Source organism: Anarrhichthys ocellatus, unplaced genomic scaffold (assembly GCF_004355925.1).
Source record: "Anarrhichthys ocellatus isolate YVR2014 unplaced genomic scaffold, GSC_Weel_1.0 scaffold8, whole genome shotgun sequence".
Taxonomy (NCBI): domain Eukaryota; kingdom Metazoa; phylum Chordata; class Actinopteri; order Perciformes; family Anarhichadidae; genus Anarrhichthys; species Anarrhichthys ocellatus.
In genome coordinates, this window is record NW_022280038.1 from 10,080,194 (window position 1) to 10,098,979 (window position 18,786).

General features: G+C 40.7%; 2 protein-coding genes across 2 annotated transcripts; one reads left to right on the forward strand and one right to left on the reverse strand.

The window, feature by feature from the left end:
* The first annotated feature begins 27 nt into the window (after positions 1 to 27).
* On the forward strand, positions 28 to 8,128 carry LOC116384165 (uncharacterized). Its single transcript, XM_031848613.1, has 10 exons — positions 28 to 179; positions 552 to 656; positions 743 to 928; positions 1,148 to 1,238; positions 1,443 to 1,540; positions 1,644 to 1,850; positions 3,228 to 3,341; positions 3,456 to 3,522; positions 4,279 to 4,439; positions 5,663 to 8,128. The coding sequence occupies exons 5-10, from the start codon at positions 1,493 to 1,495 to the stop codon at positions 6,215 to 6,217; spliced, it is 1,152 nt and encodes a 383-aa protein (XP_031704473.1). The 5' UTR covers positions 28 to 179; positions 552 to 656; positions 743 to 928; positions 1,148 to 1,238; positions 1,443 to 1,492; the 3' UTR covers positions 6,218 to 8,128.
* Positions 7,998 to 16,364, reverse strand: ctsd (cathepsin D). The gene is made up of 9 exons (XM_031848614.1): positions 16,216 to 16,364; positions 13,869 to 14,025; positions 12,193 to 12,316; positions 11,981 to 12,099; positions 10,999 to 11,198; positions 9,783 to 9,905; positions 9,234 to 9,378; positions 8,779 to 8,877; positions 7,998 to 8,543 (listed from the first exon to the last, which is right to left on the reverse strand). Exons 1-9 carry the CDS (start codon positions 16,275 to 16,277, stop codon positions 8,382 to 8,384), a joined length of 1,191 nt encoding a protein of 396 aa, XP_031704474.1. The 5' UTR covers positions 16,278 to 16,364; the 3' UTR covers positions 7,998 to 8,381.
* Between the last annotated feature and the right edge of the window lie 2,422 nt (positions 16,365 to 18,786).

An 18,786-nucleotide genomic window follows, 5' to 3' on the forward strand; every position in this document is an offset into this window, starting at 1 on the left:
TTAGTGTGTGTGTGTGTGTGTGTGTGTGTGTGTGTGTGTGTGTGTGTTTGAGGTTTTAGCACGATGTTGACTCTGAGTTTTGTCTCCTGCAGCTCACTCCAGTCAACTCCAGTGTGGGACTGATAGAAGCATCAGATGTTGATTCAGAGCCGCTGTACTATCGCTTGGAGCCTGCAACAGTAAGAAGACGTTTGACGTGATGATGTAGTGACACTTGACTCACATGTTATATCTTAATTATAGAGAGCAGCAAGATACTGAGGGAACTTCAAGATGTGCTGTATGTTTATTAATGATGTGTTTGTAGGGGACAGCGCACATTATACTTTTTGTATTACATTTTCATGACATAGTTGGCATTGCAGAGACTCGAAGCTCCACAGAGCCGCACTCTGAGTTTAGCCTGAATTCATTTGATTGTAAATCTCTTCATAACTTTATTTGGAAAGATGCTTTATAAATATAGTTAATTATAATATATATTCTTTAAATCTTATATATATATATATATGTATGATATATTTCCTATTTCTCTCTGTCTGTTAAACCAGGATAAATACTTTCGTCTGGAAAACATCAACACTCCAAAGATAATTGTGAAAAGCATCTTGGACTACGATGTCGTGCAGAAGATCTCTCTGGTTCTACACGTGCAGGTACAGTCACCATTTAATAAAACATCATTCAGGTGTGGCTGCTTCTCTGTGACCTTTGACCTGTGAATACGTGTCACATGTTCCAGGATACACTTGATGGCTCGGCCTCCGACAAGCCCTTCTTCACCTCCGTGGCCACCATCGCAGTGCAGGTGAAGGACGTCGATAACCGTCCTCCGTGGTTTCAGCCTTGTTTGAGGACCAACCTGGGAATCGCCAAACTGTGTGTGAGCAGCGGCTACAAAGGCAAAGTCAATCTCACCGAGAAGGAGGTGAGCCTCGTTTTCTGGAGTTTAAATTATAATATTTCACTTCACAGCATCTGTTCAAACACATGCAGTTCTGGTGAAAAGGAAACTTACACCGTAAGTTAACATGTTTGCTCTCGAGGTAATGAGACTTTCTTTTGGAAAAAACCCGTAATATTCTCCTAAAAGACGCTGGATTTGTTTAAAGATGAGGCACTAAAGCACATGACTTTTACTCCACAGGACGGGCCGTTGGTGCTGGAGCCCGGTCCGGTGTTCGCCAAGGACGGAGACAAGAACCGGAGCGAGCAGATCAGCTACAGAATACACCGAGGTCTGAACTCAGCAACACCATCTATTGCTATTTGCTTCCGGTCATGATGTGTTTGGTAACTCCTCTTTAACAGCACACTCATCACCAGCTTTTACTTTTATCGTCATTATCATTAGAAGTACTCGTAGTAGTAGAGGTGATCTAGTATGATTTGTAAAAACACATTTTCTCCATCACTGTGATGACGTTTTCTTTCATCGTCAGGAAATGAGGGAAATATTTTCCAGATCGATGAGGAAACAGGAAACATCTCAATGGCTAAAGCTGCTGACATCGTGGGCCCAATAACTCTCACTGTTCTGGTAAAAAGAATCTCTCTTGGCTGTTGTTCTGTGGGGATTTGAATGGAAACTCTGGATGTAACGTTGGCCCGACTCGTTTTGTCGTCCTCTCTTGGCACATCAGGCGTCACAGGTCACCAACAGGGATCAGTTCGCGGTGACGCAGGTGACCATCGACGTGATGAAGAAGAGCAGGAACCCTCCTCGCTTTGAGAAGGAGCGATACGAAGGATTTATCTACAGCAACTCTGTCCCCGAGAGCATGATCCTCCGAGACAGAAGCACCAACCGGCCCTTCAGGGTCCGAGCTCGGGACGAGGACTTCGCCGCTGTGAGTGTTAAACCTCCCTTAATGTTCAATTTTCAACTGATACTTTTACTCCAGTCTCACCATTAATGTGTTGCTAATTAAAAATAATACAATTTAACTTTCGTCAACATGTATCTGAACTGAGGACAATCATTAAACATCATTTTAAAATGCTCTTAACGCTGCCCTAATCAATATTCCTACATTAACAATGGATCAAATGATTATTATGTGAAATGGATAGTTCATAGTGACAAAACCATAAAACAATTGTCACCAAACTCTGCAGTTCTTTTGGGTCTTTCAGACAATGTTTTGGTGGCAGTTTACAACCAACAATCAGCGTATAGTTTCCTGCTGTTTTTAGAGAACAACCTTTTAGAAAGCCGCTGTACACTACCTGCTCAGCAGCACACAGCAGGCAGACTCAGTTTGAGACCAGCTGGTGAACAAAGTCGAGTATTTAGCGGCTAAAGCGACAGATATTTCACTCAGGCTTTGGTGGAGACCAAAAACAGAGCTCAAAGAGAGAGAATATTGGAGTCACATTCATCACAAAGGTGTCAAAACAAATCAATTTATGCAGATTTAAAATTCAAAGACACCAAAAATGATGACAGGGTCGATAGCAACACCAAACTGTATGCGTGAGTCTTTTAATGCTGAAATAAAGAATACCGGAAACCAGAGGTTATCTTTTGAGTATTTATTCTCTGCGCAGAGAAGATTCAATCATCACAACAGAGTGCGTACAGTCTCAGTGAGGGAGAACCAAGTGTAATGTGAGCACGCTTTCTTTATACAGAAGGAGCAAAGGTGGGGGCCGACGTTACAGACATTTTGGTCTCAGACTGACAACAATGAAAAACAAGCGGCCATGCGGCCTTGGCGCTGGAACATTGTCATACAACACAGTTAGTTCTCTTTGCGTGCAGGCCAGGGTGAATTCTTCTTCTGCAACAATAAGAAAGATATATCTGGGCATTTTGGTACATCTTCTGTCCGTCATTGTGTTGGTTCTCACGCTATAATAATATAATGCAGACAAGAAGACAAGCTCAGAGACATCTAACATTTATTCTGCCGGTTCAGAACCAATCGGCAGGAAGAGATGTGTCACTCAGAAGCTGAATAGACAGATTTTCTTTTCCAGGAACTTTCACTAGATTGAAACAAACACGACTCCAAATGAAAGATATTGTTTCTCTGTGTCTTTCGATATGTCAACGACCTACTAGCTAAAACAATGAGAGCTGTGTTTAAGTGGGTTTGTTTGCTATCTGCCCCCCTAGTGGTCAGACATTAGTAAATGCAGCTTTAAATGGCGTATGATAATACCTCACATCCCTAAATCATTTAATTTTGTTGCATTTTATTGATGTTTTATTTGTGTGTCAGGGTGCGAATCCAGATGTGAAGTATGAGGTTCAGTACAGCAGCTACGTCAACGTGACCTCAGACGGGTTTGTGATCCTCAAGAGAGTCGTGAAGACGGAGTCCTTCGCGCTTCAGGTGATAGACGTGTAAACATTTTCAGATCAAGCACAATGAAATACCTTTGCATACATTTACTGACACTTGTTGTTTTTTAAGCGGTAAAATTGTTTTATTTGTATCTGAATGCAGCTCAGAGCCGTGGACCCAACGACAGGGGAGTTTGGAACAGCTGCCCTCTCTGTTCAGGTCATACCAGGTACAACCATCCCTGTCACTCTCTGTGATACTGACTGATGGTGCTGTAAAGTAACTCATTTTCTAAAGTACAGTACTAAAGTCACATTTGAGGGACTTGTACTTTACCCACGGCGTTGTCGTGGAAGCGTAGTGCCCACCCTCTTGTTCCCCCTCATGGTAAACACTGTCAGCACTGTTAGCTGCGAGCTGTGAGGATGCAATAGATATGCAATAGATGTGATATAGATATGCAATGAATACCAGAAAGAGATGTTGGATTGCCAACTGGGACATTAGGTCCGCGGGGTGTGCTTGGTCATGATGTATCGGTATGGTTGCTTTGATTGGCCAAAAAGGACGAAAAAGGACATTATATTGCACATTATGTGAAATCTACATATAATGAAATTTAGTTTATTCTACTGTACTGTTTTTATATTCAAAAAGGGAGCTCCAAGGTTATATTCATATCTGACCTGTCATATAGACCTTTCCTCATAGGTTAGTATTCCATGTTCATATGATTTTAGAGAAATTAAAAGGGAAAGTCACATTCAGAACAGATTTATAATTTCCTCAAATTTGCGCTTTTATTAAAAAAGTCATAAAAAGTTATCAAGTCGTAAAAAATGCCAGAAAAGTCATTAAAAAGTAGCCAATAAAAATGTCATATACAGTATGTTATAAAAAGCTCATAGTGTGGTTTGTCATGAAAAGGTCACAATGCTTTTAAAATGAAACGTGTAAACGTTCCCCCGTCGTCTTCCCGGTGCAGCCGTGGCCATCCCGTCTCCCTCAAACGTCGGCTACCGTCCGGGCGACATGGCTCTGCTGGGGCTGGTCATGGCGGCTCTGCTGGTCCTCTGCCTCATTGTGATTGGCTTCCTGATCTCCCGCTTGTGGAAGGGAAACGCCAGCATGGACAAAATATGCGAGGTCAGCATTTCTCTTGTTTTGGTTTTCCATGTCGTTTAGGTTCTATTGTTAATTAATGTGCTAGATATTAATCTCCCATATTAATGGAATAGTTTGACATTTTGGCTTTTATGTGTATGTTAATGAAAACAACAATAGTTTTAAAGGGAAACATCTTTATTATACAGGCTATTGTCAAAGTTTCTTTACAAAGTTATTATCAAACCTGTGACCAATTTTACATTTTTTGTTTATAACAAATTTTTATTTAACCTCAAGTTACACGGGAAGTCTTGTGACACATTCATCTCTTTAGAGAGCGAGAGACCATCGTCCTTTTCCTCGTATATGTATGTTAAGTATGGAGCTAGAGCTGGAGACGATTAGCTTAGCTTAGCATAAAGACTGGACACCGGATTGAACAGCTAGCCTGGCTCTTACCAAAGTGAAACATTAATTGAACACATTGTATCTTATTTGTTTAATCTGAACACAACCAGAAATACAAAAGCAACAATTTGTGTTTACGTGCTGCAAATTATTCTCGGTGAACATTTCCCCCTGCTTCCAGAATTTATGCTAAGCTAAGCTAATCGCCTACTGATATAGTTGTGAAAGTGAAAACTTTTGAATTGGTGAAAGGAATGTGAAAGAAAAACAACGTTTGCCTTTACAATGAATAATCTCTTATTTGTGCTGCGTTTTATTATTGTTTACATTACGTGTTCTGAGTATTTAACTTGCAACACATCTCATACACTTTAAAAAATAATTTCTAAACACCTTGTTTGGCAAGAAATACTACCTTATATAGATTTAGGGGATGCCACTGAATTTGGCATTTAAATTATTTTCTTCATGGTCAGAAACAATTTTTGTTCTGCCCATTTTTATAAAGAAACAGCCTTTAAATAATCGTTTCCTTTGAAGCTATTAATGTTTTTCTGCCTTCTAACAGTTCTGAAGCCTTTAATCTCGCTGCGTTTCAAAGCCACCTCCACACTGTGACGGTTTAGTCGTCACACAGACTCAGCTGCCTTTTCAGAGCTGCTCGTGTGTGGCTTTGATGAATATTCATCAGCTGAAATCCACAGAAGGGCTCTGTGTTAAAACAGAACAAATGAAGCTAGCTCGCTGTCGGGGGGAAAACCACGGTGGCATCTGCAGCATGGAACAATGCCCCGATATCCTCCATGCTTCATTAACTGCTGTATTAATGAGGGCCCTCTCTCCTTTGCCTGTAGTGTCTGGGGCCCTGCCTGAAGTCGGACCAGCACCAGTCCGGCCACAGGGACTCCCTGCAGTACACCAACGACGGCTTCCAGACCGAGGGCGACCAGAGCCGCAGGCGCACCTTCCCCCAGGCCCGAGGCCGGGTCCTCCCCATGGAGAGACGGGGCCGCCACTGCTCCTCCTGCGGCGTCCACACCAACAACATCCCCAAGGGGAGCCCCTCCGCGAGACCGTCCAGGAGAGGAAGAGGAGACGCGGACGACGAGTACGAAAAGAGGTCCATCCTCATCAAGCAGAGGAGGAAGGAGGGCCAGAAGACGGTGTGGTTCAAGGAGATCGGGGACTCCTCCGACATCGAGGTGGAGATCATCCCAGACACCGTGAGCCCCGTGGAGGAGGAGACGGAGGAGCAGCTGGATATGGAGGGGGTCGTCAGAGACCCGGCAGCCCCGGTGAGAGGGTCCGACGGCGGGCAGGAGAGCCAGAGCACAGAGCCCGGTGAGGAGCAGGACCGTGGGAATACCGGCTCAGGAAAGGAGAAGGGAGGCCAGGAGGAGGAGGGCTGACGGCAGAAGGTCAGAGGTCAGAGAATGAACCTGAGCTGTTTGTTTTCTTGTTTTGGAGACGACAGCCTGCGACAGGGAGGTCTCAGCGGTCCAGGACGACACGTCCAACATCTCTGGATAACTGGCAAACCTCAAGAACACATTCAAAGGTCCAAAAAGTATTTATTTTCTGCTGTGAGTATCTTAGAAGAAAGATCCAAGCTTCATGAAATGCTTAAAACATATACTTAGAAACGCTGGCACTCACAGATAAAGGGTCTCCCTATCACACAAAAGGAATGCGTGCGGGGAACCTTTGGATTTAGACAAACTGCTGGTTTGTTTACAACTCGACTTCTTTGTAGAAATGTCCTCATGTTTCCAGATGTCAGCAGTAAGTTCGATGAGTACAATGTTCTCATAACGGATAGAAACGAAGGTCTAAACTACTAAAATAACATCCAGGTTGTAATAAAGTCAGCTGAGGGCCATGTTGCAAGTCGATAAGCAACATCACTTTCTAATAAGGCATCATTTATAATAAGGGTTTATATGTTGTAATTAATGTTTCATTATCTACTGCAGATTATCTTCTCGAGTAATTGTTTCGTCGATAAAATATACATTTTCTAAAGCCAGATGTTTTGTGTTCAATAAAAACTCAAAGATGTTACATATTCTGTCATATGACAAGAAAAAAGCAACACATTGTCCTCTGGTTGTAACTAATGATCTATTAGCTGTTAACGAATCTTAACGCTTTATAAAGTACTTGTCATTGATCAAAACAACTAAGTTTAACTGCTCCCTCTACCATGCAAGGCAAGTTACTAACTACAGATTATCATCAGAACTCTTTCAGTCTAAAGCTTTAAATGTTAAGTTAAAATTAATAAATTAATGGATTAGTCCAGAAGGTCAAAATGATTAGTTGGAGCCTAAAGCAGACGTTCTTAATGACTTATGTGATCTATAAAGCATTAAAGGATTTATTAACCTTTAATAAACCCATTAGAATAGTATTTATGTTTCTCTTATATAAACAAAGATGCCTTATTAGAACGTTATTGTAATGTTGGATCTACTGGATTTTTTGCATTAATTTGATTTAGTGTTGATTTGTGAGGTATTTAATTTACTTGATCGAGAACAGAAAATCCCATCCGGTTTTTTTTTATCGTGTTTATAAAGTGAATTTTACAGACATTTACAGTATATATATACACACACACACACACACACACACATATATACACACACGATATAAAACTATCATGATAGATGTTTTAGTCACTTCCAGTCAGATCAGGAAGTCAGCTGATAACATGAGTCAGCAATAAAAGGCCAAACCCTGAGGAGTGATTTCTGTCTGCGGTGAACGAGGTCACTGATGAAGATTTACTAAACCGGACTTTATAGTGAACGATATTTGTGAAGACAAACTTTATCTACTGAATACTAAACAGCTGAGGGGACGTTTTTATGTAGACTGTATTTTCATTGAGAACGTTAAGTGAAATAACTACTTTTATGAATGAATCTTTGGTTAATGTACAGTTGACTTTTTGTACGTGTAAGTGATGAAGGGAATAATAAAGTTTGAAGGATTTGTTGAGTCTTGGGATCGCCTCGCTGGTACATCTAAAGTTTCACACTTTCAAAAACATTGATATTTAAAAATAAAAAAAAATAAAAAAGTTCAGTCTTTTGGGAAATGTGTGTCGACATGTTTAATCTGTTTAGTGCTCTTAAGGTAAGTTTTCACCATCTAAGAGGAGCTATTAACAAGACGCATCACCACTACTTTTAAAAACGGTTTATTCAGGCCAATCACATCAAGACATCTCAAAGTCAGTAGAAGAGGAACAACTTCCTCCTAAAAACAAATTACAATCCCCGATTTAAAAAACAAAAAAAAAAAAAAAAAAAAAAGGATCACTTTGATGTTTTAAAAAGGGCGACGATCCCTGATCGTGTTCACCAGTCACAACATATCAAGTCACCAATCGTTCACACACTGCTGGAAATCGTACACATTGTTGTGATCGGTGCATTTAGGCTCTACACACAAACATCTATTGCTAATTACTGTTCGATCGCGAAGCAACAGAAAAGGTGTGCAGCTCAGGTTTGTTGTTTTCGTAAAGCGTTGCATTTGAACATGTGGCTCCAGCGCAGGATGTGCTCACTTGGCCGTGGCGAAGCCCACCCTGTTGTTGTCCCGGTCGAAGACGGTGTAGTGCGGCCCGATGAATACATCTCCCAGAATCCACAGGGGCCCGGCGGGGGCAGGGATGTCCAGACCCATGAAGCCGCTCAGACAAATGGTCTTTCCAGCCTGACTCACCTGGATAATAAAGAGGAGAAAGACAGTCAGAGATGTTCTTAAACAGATGAAACAGAGGAATGAGTCATCACTCCTCAGACAACAAACCAGCTCAGCAAAGTAGAACAAAGCTGCACTGTTTAGTTTCTCATGACACAACACTCAGTCCACACAGTGGCTATTGTTGCTGAAGGAGCCACCTCTCTGTCGCCCCCTGCTGGAGGATAAACATCACCCCTCTCACAGGAAGTCTCACCTTGAGGACGTACTGCTCTCCGGTCAGAGAGTAGGGTTTGCCGCCAATGTTTAAGGTGATGACGGGCAGCGTTGGGACCTTGTCGCAGCTCACCATGTACTGAAACGACCAGAATACAAAGTTGTGTTAATGTAAAAATAAAACTGCATTGGACAGTGACACAGAACAAAAATGAAGTCAATGTAGTGAAACCTGTTAATAATTAGATGAAATGAAACATTGGAGAACATAATACAATAAAAAGTTATTGAACGTAGCCGTCATTACTTCAACACATGTAAAAAGACAGTCAATAAAAATAAAACAAGGATAATGGCTAATGTTATTCTATATTAATAGTGAACAAATCTAATACAAAAAGACAAGAAAAGTCTTTTTAAACGGAGCTCTGTGGCTCAGAAGAAGAGCGATCAGGCTTTGAGACGGGACGATACTCGTTAGTCCTGTTGTCTCACCTCTCCCTGGATGAGTGGAATGGCTCCGATGGCCTTCTGCAGGGCCTTGACCTCCGCAGAGGGGCCGGTGATCAGAGACGTCCCCGTGTCCACGATGACCTCACAGCCGTCCTTACACAGGCTCAGCTGGCCGCCCACCGACATCCTGGAACACAGTTAAGATTATGGTCTGTTTGACTCTAAATGGACCATAATGCACTAAATGAACATCATGCTGTATTGAAGAAGACTTGAAACTAGAGATTGAGACCATAAACTCATGTTTACAATGTTTACTGAGGTAATAAATCAAGAGAGAAGTAGAGTCATTTTCTCATAGACTTCTATACAACCAGAGGAGTCGCCCCCTGGTGGACACTAGAGAGAATGCAGCTTTAACACATGAAGCGTCAGATCCGGAGTGTGCCGCCAGAATTGGTTTCTGTTACTAAACACTTTTTAAATGGAATGACATGCTCACTGCCCTGAAACTAGAGTCCTACACTCTAATGTTCATGTGTTGACATTACACTCCAATCCTCGTTTAAAGTGTAATGTTGGAGCTCTCACCCGTCCATGCGGATCTGCCAGTAGGCCTGACGGGTGACGTTGACGTAGTTGAAGTCCCCGGTGTAGTATTTGGGGTCGGTTCCTCCCAGCAGCAGCTCACCGCCGGGCTCGGTGTCCGGGTTCCTGACGAGAGAGAAGACGGGAAGTTCAAGCTTCGTCACCACGGACGGAAAAACATCCGGATCAACGTCAGAGGATACAAATGTTTTAAACAAATTACAATAAAGCGTTTCTCATTTAACCCTCGTGGTGTCAAGACACGCAGATTGTTTTTGTATTTCTGAAACATCTGCGACCACAATGCAACAGTGTGTGTTCTGGTTACATTGGACTCTGTCAACCGATTTAGTTCAAGAAAAGTAAAATCAAAGCAAACAAAGTTTAAATCAGTTCCCTTTGGTACCAAGTTTATACATTATTCAGCAATTTGACTTTTTTTTTTTTTTTTTAAACGGTTGTCCATTTAAACATCCAGCAGACATGAAGCAACTTTAGCATTAATTTGTGCTTTTGTGTCCAATATTTATTCCTCCAACCTCAGATTCTGACAAATTATCTTTGTTGTTGAAAACGGTTGCAGAGTGCTCTGAGACTGAAGTACTCAATAAAAATAAAACTATTTATATTCCTGTATGGGCGACCTCTTTCACAGTCAAGTTCACCCAATGTTATTAATATATACATACAGAATGAGATCATGTCAAACTGAGATTGATGTCATGAATCAACTGAAATAAGTGTTTTTTTTTTAGTTCGTATAGCTCACACAGAGATGCAAAGGAATCGAGCATTAACAAGAATATTGGAAGACTACATTCAGAAGAGGAACAACGTGTTATTTGTTCTCTGATGTCACTAAATGTCCCGACCACATTAGTGAGAACGATCCATCTGTAACGCTTTATCTTCTTTATTGTCCAGCTGGGCAGGCAGAAAAATAAAGAAAAGCATCACCGTGCATGCAGCAGAGCAAATAGAAAATTGATGCCCTGGATGATGTTTTGGGTCAATAACCGGCCCAACAGGGTCCCAGGACCAGCGGAGAATCGGAAAGACACAAACAACTTCACCCGACTCCAAACAGCACATAAATGAGTCTAGTATCCGGCAGGTCCCACTTTGGTTTAGTTCCTGAAACAGAGAATTGACTTTGCATCCTACAGAAACAGACTGAACAGCAGCAGGTAATAACACGTTATCAAAGTCGGTTCCCCACCTGTTCAGGTAGAAGGAGAAGACGTTCTTCTCCACCTTCTTCTGGCTCATGATGTTGTCAAAGACCGGCGCCACCCCGTCCACAGAGATGCGTGGGTAGGCCATGCCGAGGATGCCGTCGAACTTGGCGGCGATGAAGACAACGCCGGGCTGCTTGATGGCTTCACCGAAAAGCTGCTTATCCACCGAAAGGGCGCCGATCTAGAAAAGCAATAATAAAATAAGGTTAATCAAGTGAAACTCCTCTGAAACTAGTCAACTAGTGGTGTGCCGGACCGTAGTCGATCCGTGAGGATTAATTACACAGTTTACCCATCACAGTGTGAAGTTAGTTATCGGATGATATTCAGTAAAAACATGCGATCAGGACATCAACAATTAATCTCTAACATTACATTTTAAACAACAAATCTGTGTTTAAATCACCAGGAGGAGAGCTAGTAATGGAGGCTCTGTTCAGTGTTATGATGCGTTCAGGCTCTGCTCAGTAAGAATGAGTACTCGGAGAAGGTGAATTATAACGTTATCATGATGTGTTCACATGTAACCTCGTAAAATACAGTTTTTGGTCACAAACTTAAAGAGAAGGAAGAATAGAATTATACTTTATTCATCCCAAGGGGAAATTTGTCTGTGGCAGCAGCAAACAAGGTTACACAATAAAATAAAACTATTAAGTATGGAAAATGCACAATATAATAAACCAGAGCAGGACCTATTCATTTTAAGGAAATAAAGTAAATAAAAATGCACAGTATATACACTAAATAGAATCGTATTAAAATAGATGCGAGATGTTTTCACATTAATATAAAATAGATATTAGAGATGAATTATGAGCCGTTTAACTTCCTAACACGAGCTCGAACCAGCTTATAATTTAAACTACTAGTGACAAGATTTCTTTTTCCAATAAAATAGAATCTTTTTCTTTCGTGCCGATCCGTGAGCATCTGAAACTACCGTTTGAGACGCGACCTCACCGTGCACGTGTCCTGACTGAGGTAGCCCGACAGACTGCCCGACCCATACTGGATGGCGAAGGCAGTGCCGTTCTTCACGTAGGTGCTGGACTTGGCAGAATTATATTTGTGGTGAAGCACTTTGAAAAAGATAAAGACAACAATGCAGAAATGTTATTTTACAGCCGACATGCGGGGGAGTGTGTTTTTGCGAGGACTCGAGTTGGACTTACAGCATGCGATGTCTGTGAAGGAGCAGTGAACGGAGGGAACCCAGAGGTTGGAGGAACCTGTGTCAAACACCACGGTGAAGAGCTGAGGAGGGGTACCCAGGCCGATCTCACCATAATACTGGGCCTGGACCAGAAAACAACAAGCGTGTTAACAAGCTTAGTGGAGAAGGAGCCCACCAGTAAATGCATCCATGTGGGAGAACACGTAATCCCCGAGCTGATCTGCTGTTTTCAGGAAGAGAGATTAGGATAATCCATCATGGCGGAAAAACGGGTCGTTTCTACCGACGGCAGAGAAACTGAGCCGGCCACTTCAGTTCAGAAGTGGCTTCACTAACTCAAGATAAAGGTTTATTCTCTACAGATAGTCCGCTGTAACAATAAAGCTCAGCACAACCAGCATGAATAAAACTGAAAATACAAGTGTGATCACGATTATCGATGGTGATCAATTAGTCTAGTTACAGCGTTTCAGTCATGAAAACAGTTTAAAACTTGCAGATGCAGGATTTTAAACTCCAGTTCAACACAGTAACAGTTTGAGGAATGTTTTTTTAAGTATCTTTGATGATGAGCATTCATATGACCGGCTGTGTGCTGATCACAAATATCACCAATGAGAATTCAGTTGTAGTTAATTTAATACGTTTTATTGCTCAAATAAAACATTCACATTTTAATGTGCAAATTAAAAGCCACATTTTTTGGCTCCACAATCTTTTAGATTAAACAACATTGTTTGATATTTTAGCATCATGAACTCAATAACCTTCATGTTCTCATCTAACAATTATAAATCGAGACCCTTATATAAATCTAAAAGAGGCCATTTGTATTTAAAGAATACTTCACTTATGAGGTCAGTCAGGATCCAGTTTACGGTTAATAAGCTGCACTTTAGCCCGTATGAGAGTCTAGAGACAACAACAACAACAACCAGGTCTCAAAGCTCAGTCAAGTTCAGACAATCTGATGAAGATGAAGAGGCCTCATAGCTGTTGGTATCAGCGAATGTCAGAAGGACGCAGGTCAAATAGTTACAGAGTCACGACAATAAATCACTCGCTGCTGTTTTTGTGTGACTCAACAAACGACGACTCAACAAACGTAGGAAGTGAAGCAAACTTCCGTTTCATGTGACTAAAAGTCACTCTGGTCAAAAACCTGACAAAAGTCAGGCTGCAGAGAGTTTTGTCGAGTCATCCAGGACTCTCAAAGTCTTCCTCTTTGTTTCTCTGAGCAACATTTGAAAGCTGCCAGATTTGTTGTGGCGGTGACTGCTTTGCTTAGATTACAGAGAATGAAACGCTTACTCAGCGGTATGTAGCGGTTCAGATGGTTTAGTTTGTATTTGACGTTTATTCCTTTAACTTAATGTTACGACAGTGAATTTCATTTGTGGCGCTCAAATCTAAGAGCAACATTTCTCGTTGCAGTTTTATCTAAAGCAGTAGTTAAGCTCCTTAAACAGTTTGACTTCTTCAAGCTGGACCGTGTTTCTGTGTCTACGCGACTAACGATAGTTTTAAAAAAGCCGTTTGTAGAAACACAAGAGGACCTTTGTAGCGCGTCTCTCTCCCCCCAGCTTGGCTCTTAGGCTTGTGAGCGCTGCATTGGGGGAAGGGAAGAAGACTTTAAAGGGTCCACAGGTCAGTGGTCTGGAGAGTGATGCTTACATCAAGGTAGTTCTTCAGGACCTCTGGAGTGGGTCCGCTACCGGAGGGGAAGCCAAAGTTGTACTTAAGGGAGGGCCGGTCGGCCAGGAGCTGCTCGGCCGTCTTCCCCGAGTCGGTCAGCTCACGTCTGATGGAACGGAATTTCTTTAAGGGAATTCTGAAAAGAAACAGACGGGGGATTTAGGACTTACTACAAAGCCAGATCCAGATCTCTGAATCTAAACATTTTTGGACAGATTCAGTGGAATTTGATTATCTGCTTAACTTAAAGTATAAACACAACTGCAGATCAGACCCACATTCTTCATGCTTATCTGCAGAGCGGTATCTCTCAGAGGGTTGCAGTATATTGTAGGCGCTGTGACACAACATCTGTGACCAGAAATGACCCCAATATGTCAATATTTTAAAAACGCATTCAGTTTAATAGCTACAATGAGCTAAAACCAATGCACTTTAATGCAACAGTCCTGGAATACATCCTACAGTTTGATGTGCTGTTGAACCGATTAGTCGTCGACTCTAATTACTTTAAATCGACTATAATTCTCTGATTCCAGCTTCTTAAATGTGATAATTTCTGGTTTCTTTCCTCTATGACGGCACACTTAATTTTTTAAGTGGACAAAAAGAAAATTTACATTTGAAGATGTCATCTTGTGTTTCGGGACATTTTCTATCGTTAGGTGCAGCCCTACTGTATTGTGTTATAAAGAGTGTTTGCTATGCATCATACCCTCATTGATATACAAGGGGTGGACAAAATAATAGAAACATCTGCAATTCAGTCTAAAGTTGAATCAAACCAGCTCCACAGAACCGTCATGGAGGATGATTTATCACAGGACTGCTGTATTACACTACATTAGTCTCACCCACCGACCTAATAACGAACTTACATCTATTATAATGAGTTCATGAAGACTCAACTAATAACAAGCAATATAAAAATTAAACAAAGAGCAAACTTCCTTTTTAAAATTCCTTCCATTGACATCTGACTCATATTGCAGACAGTATAAAGTTCAGTGCCTGTAAATGGACACCAACAAATCATGTGACAGAAACTGTTCTGGAGACACAAGATCACAACTATGCATAAGCATAGTCGAGGGCTGCAACGATGCACAATACAAGTTCCAGGAGCTTAGACTGCTTATCACCTACAACCACAATAAAGAATGATAACAAATATAGCACCTTTTCAAAACAAAGTGTGACAGCGTGCTTCACAATAAAAGCATTCAGCACAAACAAGGAGGCAGGATACTAGCAACGAAACATAAACAAAAAACATGTTTGATATTAGATTAAATCTACAGCAGCTGAAAAGTGTCTTAAGCTATTACAAATGCAGAGTGTGACTCAACTATAAGCTGGTATTAAAGAGGAGGAAACGCAGACATCCGGCCTTCATCAGTGTCACAATCAGCTAAATAACAACCAATCAGCATCCAGCATTGGAACAAGAGCAAGGGGGGGACCAATTTAAAGGATACTAATAAAAGTGTGACTGGTTGGGTGAGAGCAACAGTTAAAAATAATAAAGCATCATCCTTTATTTCCCGTCACTATCACATTAAAGTTTGGACTCATTATAGTCCATCACACAGACACAAGCGGAAACAAAGGCTGTAAAATAAAAAACAACCATCACCACAATGCTAGTAACTAAGTATTATATATTATACATTTCTTCCCCCACTGACTGGTTCTTCTATCACAACTCCAGTCTCAAGCTTTAACTGATAAAGATAATTAACAATTAACCGTAAAGAGTGCAAAATAAAATACAACAATAATGTCACACATTTAAAACACACCTACTGCATGTATACAAAGCAACCAGTTACACTACTAACCACATATGTAGTCCAGCAACCATTGCACTGCGGTCTTACCGTCTATACATGTCACAGCTTATATCTGTACATGGCAGTTACATGTTTAGCTTTTAACTGTGTTGTCCCTGTTTTTAGGTGCATGTCTCTTTCTGTGTGTTTGAACACATTGTGTATATGTATACACACACACACACACACACACACACACACACACACACACACACACACGTCCAATAAAGCTGGTTTTGCTACATATTTAACAGGATAAATCCTTAAACTACAATGAGGATCCACCACCAGTCTGATGAACTGGTTTCTATCACGAGCCTACAGAGAAGTGGTGGGATCGCAGCACAACTAAGCAGTTTAAAAGAGTCACGAGACCAGCTGTCCCCGCTGACACAGACGAGCTAGCATCTAAGAGCTTAGCATCAGTTCCCATACACCGTGTTCCTTTAGGCTCAAACACATTAAAACAACAGGCATATATTCCACATTCTTACCGAACAAGTGTGTCGGTGGTGAGGGCTAACGCCGCGAACACGACCAGGAGCAAGACCCTCATCGTGACAGTTAAAAGCCTCCTGGACACAACAATGACGGAGCGGTTCAGACTTGTTGTCCACAAACTGCCGACTTTTATATCAGCTGATTGGAGGAGCGGAAGCTGTTACTCCAGCGACGTCACTTCCGGCTTTTAGTGCAAGTTCTGATTTTCTTTCTTTTTTTATTGCACAATCAAAAAGGCACATGTATGGAGGACTTACCATCTCTTAGTTATGACTTACCATGTAATAATTATGACTTAGTATCTCATAATTAAGACTTACTATCATAATTATGACTTACCATCTAATAATTAAGACTTAGTATCTCGTAATTAAGACTTAGTATCTCGTAATTAAGATTTACTATCTCATAATTATGACTTACCATCTAATAATTAAGACTTAGTATCTCGTAATTAAGACTTAGTACCTCGTAATTATGACTTAGCATCTCATAATTATGACTTATTATCTCATAATTGTTATAAATAAATTATAAATTGTGAGAAATGTAGTCACATTTCTGAGCCCTGACTCCTTGACAGTTTGGTTTAACCTCAACTATATAACGATTACATTACAAATATTATTATTAATATGAAAAGAAGCAAATCTTCACATTTGTGAAGCTGGAACCACAGAATGTTTTTACATGACAAAACCATCAAAATAGATGCCAATTAATGTCTGTTAATTGTTTCAACTGTATTGTGTAGTTAAATTTATAACGAATAACGCTTCATATATTTTGTGAAAAAATCTTAAATTGTAAAAACTGAAGCTGTCAGATAAATGTAGTGGAGTAAAACATACAATATTTCCCTCTGAGATGTAGTGAAGTTGAGAGCGGCATGAAAAGAAAATACTCAAGTGAAGTACAGTTACCTCAAAATTGTACTTGAGTACAGTATAAATGTACTTGGTTACATTTCACCACTGGTTCTTTCACAAATATACTTCTTATTTCATTTATTATTATTCTGCCAGTAAAGCCATGTCTTCCACCAGGTGAAATATTCATTTGCTGTTGTTTCAACAGGCTGTTTGAGTGAGTAAATAAAATCTGTTTTGTAATGACGAGGACTGAACAGCTTGTGGCGACCTCGTCCCACAAATCAGAGACCACCATCCGGGGTTCTACCTCAGTCTACACATCACACTTAAACCTTTCTCTCATAAAACCTCACGGGGGGGGGGGGACTGAGCAATTAAAACATCACAATCACAGACAGGCTCTTTCTTCCTTTGTAACTTATCCAAATACTGAAAATCAAACATCTACAGATTTATTTAACAGCATGTCTGAAGTCTCACAGCACGACTGCTTGAAAAGTACTGCAACTGTAGATTTCACTAAAAGGAAAATAAAAACATGGAATTGCAGCAAAACACAAGACCTTAAACCTCATAATGAACACTTATCCTCAAACGTTCCTCTGTCTCCTGCTTTATGGGATCTAGAGGGATTGTGAGAAGAAATGGCATTCAAACAGCTGAAGATGATGACCTGTAATTTAGACGGATATGTTCATAAAATACAATAAATACAATACAATACATTAAGTTAGATTAGATTCAGTCCTGTTGTAGCGTATGAATCCCCCTGAATGTTACTCACTGTTCCTTTAAGTAAGGAGCAGATTAGCCTAGCTTAGCATAAATACTCTACGCAGAGGGAAACAGCTAGCCTTGCTCTGTCCATAGTTAAATCATAAATTGGCATTTTTACGTTTTTGAGGTGTTGATGGGCACATTTTGCCTCCAATGTTCATGACCACAGCGGTTGGGAATGAAACAAACCAAAAACATGTGAAAAAGATCAAAGAGAGAGGTACTGATTTCCTCATTCAACTTTCTGCAAAAAACAAAACATAAAAAAACGTTTCAGTGTATCAGCAAATGAAAATGACAAATACAATAAAATGCCCCAAAACAGAAATGAAAAGCCAATTAACTTCAGATCATGAGGGTTTGAACATTTCCAGATAAAGAGGTGTTAATTCATTTATAATCTTATTTGGGTTTTAGAAACCTAAAGGGTCCATTTTGCAGATTGTTTCTTCCTTTTATCACGCACACTCCAAAAACGAATTGTTATCATGTGGCTAATTCCGGAGAAACACATCTTGCAGACGCAGTAGAATGTTGTTCAAAGGATCGGATGACAGACAGCTTCCATTCCGACTACAAGAAGAAAACTCAACACACACAAAGCTTCAGTATATTTCCTGCTATTACTGTCATTTCTCTCATTACTGAGTAAGACTCGGGCGCATTCAAAAATGTAAATGTAACTTCTGACTCATGGAGAGTTTACAGTATGTATCACATGATGGTGCTAAATTCAAGCCAGCAGTGTTGTTAGAAAGTAATCCTGTGCTTAGAAATGACTGAGTCATGTTTAGGAGCAAGAGATAACACAAACACTGTTGGATTAGAGCCACATCTGTGGCATGAGGCAGTGAAATCACGTGTTTTGGCTAATTCGCCTCCATAAAACTGCTGCCTCTAAAATGTGTTCACAGT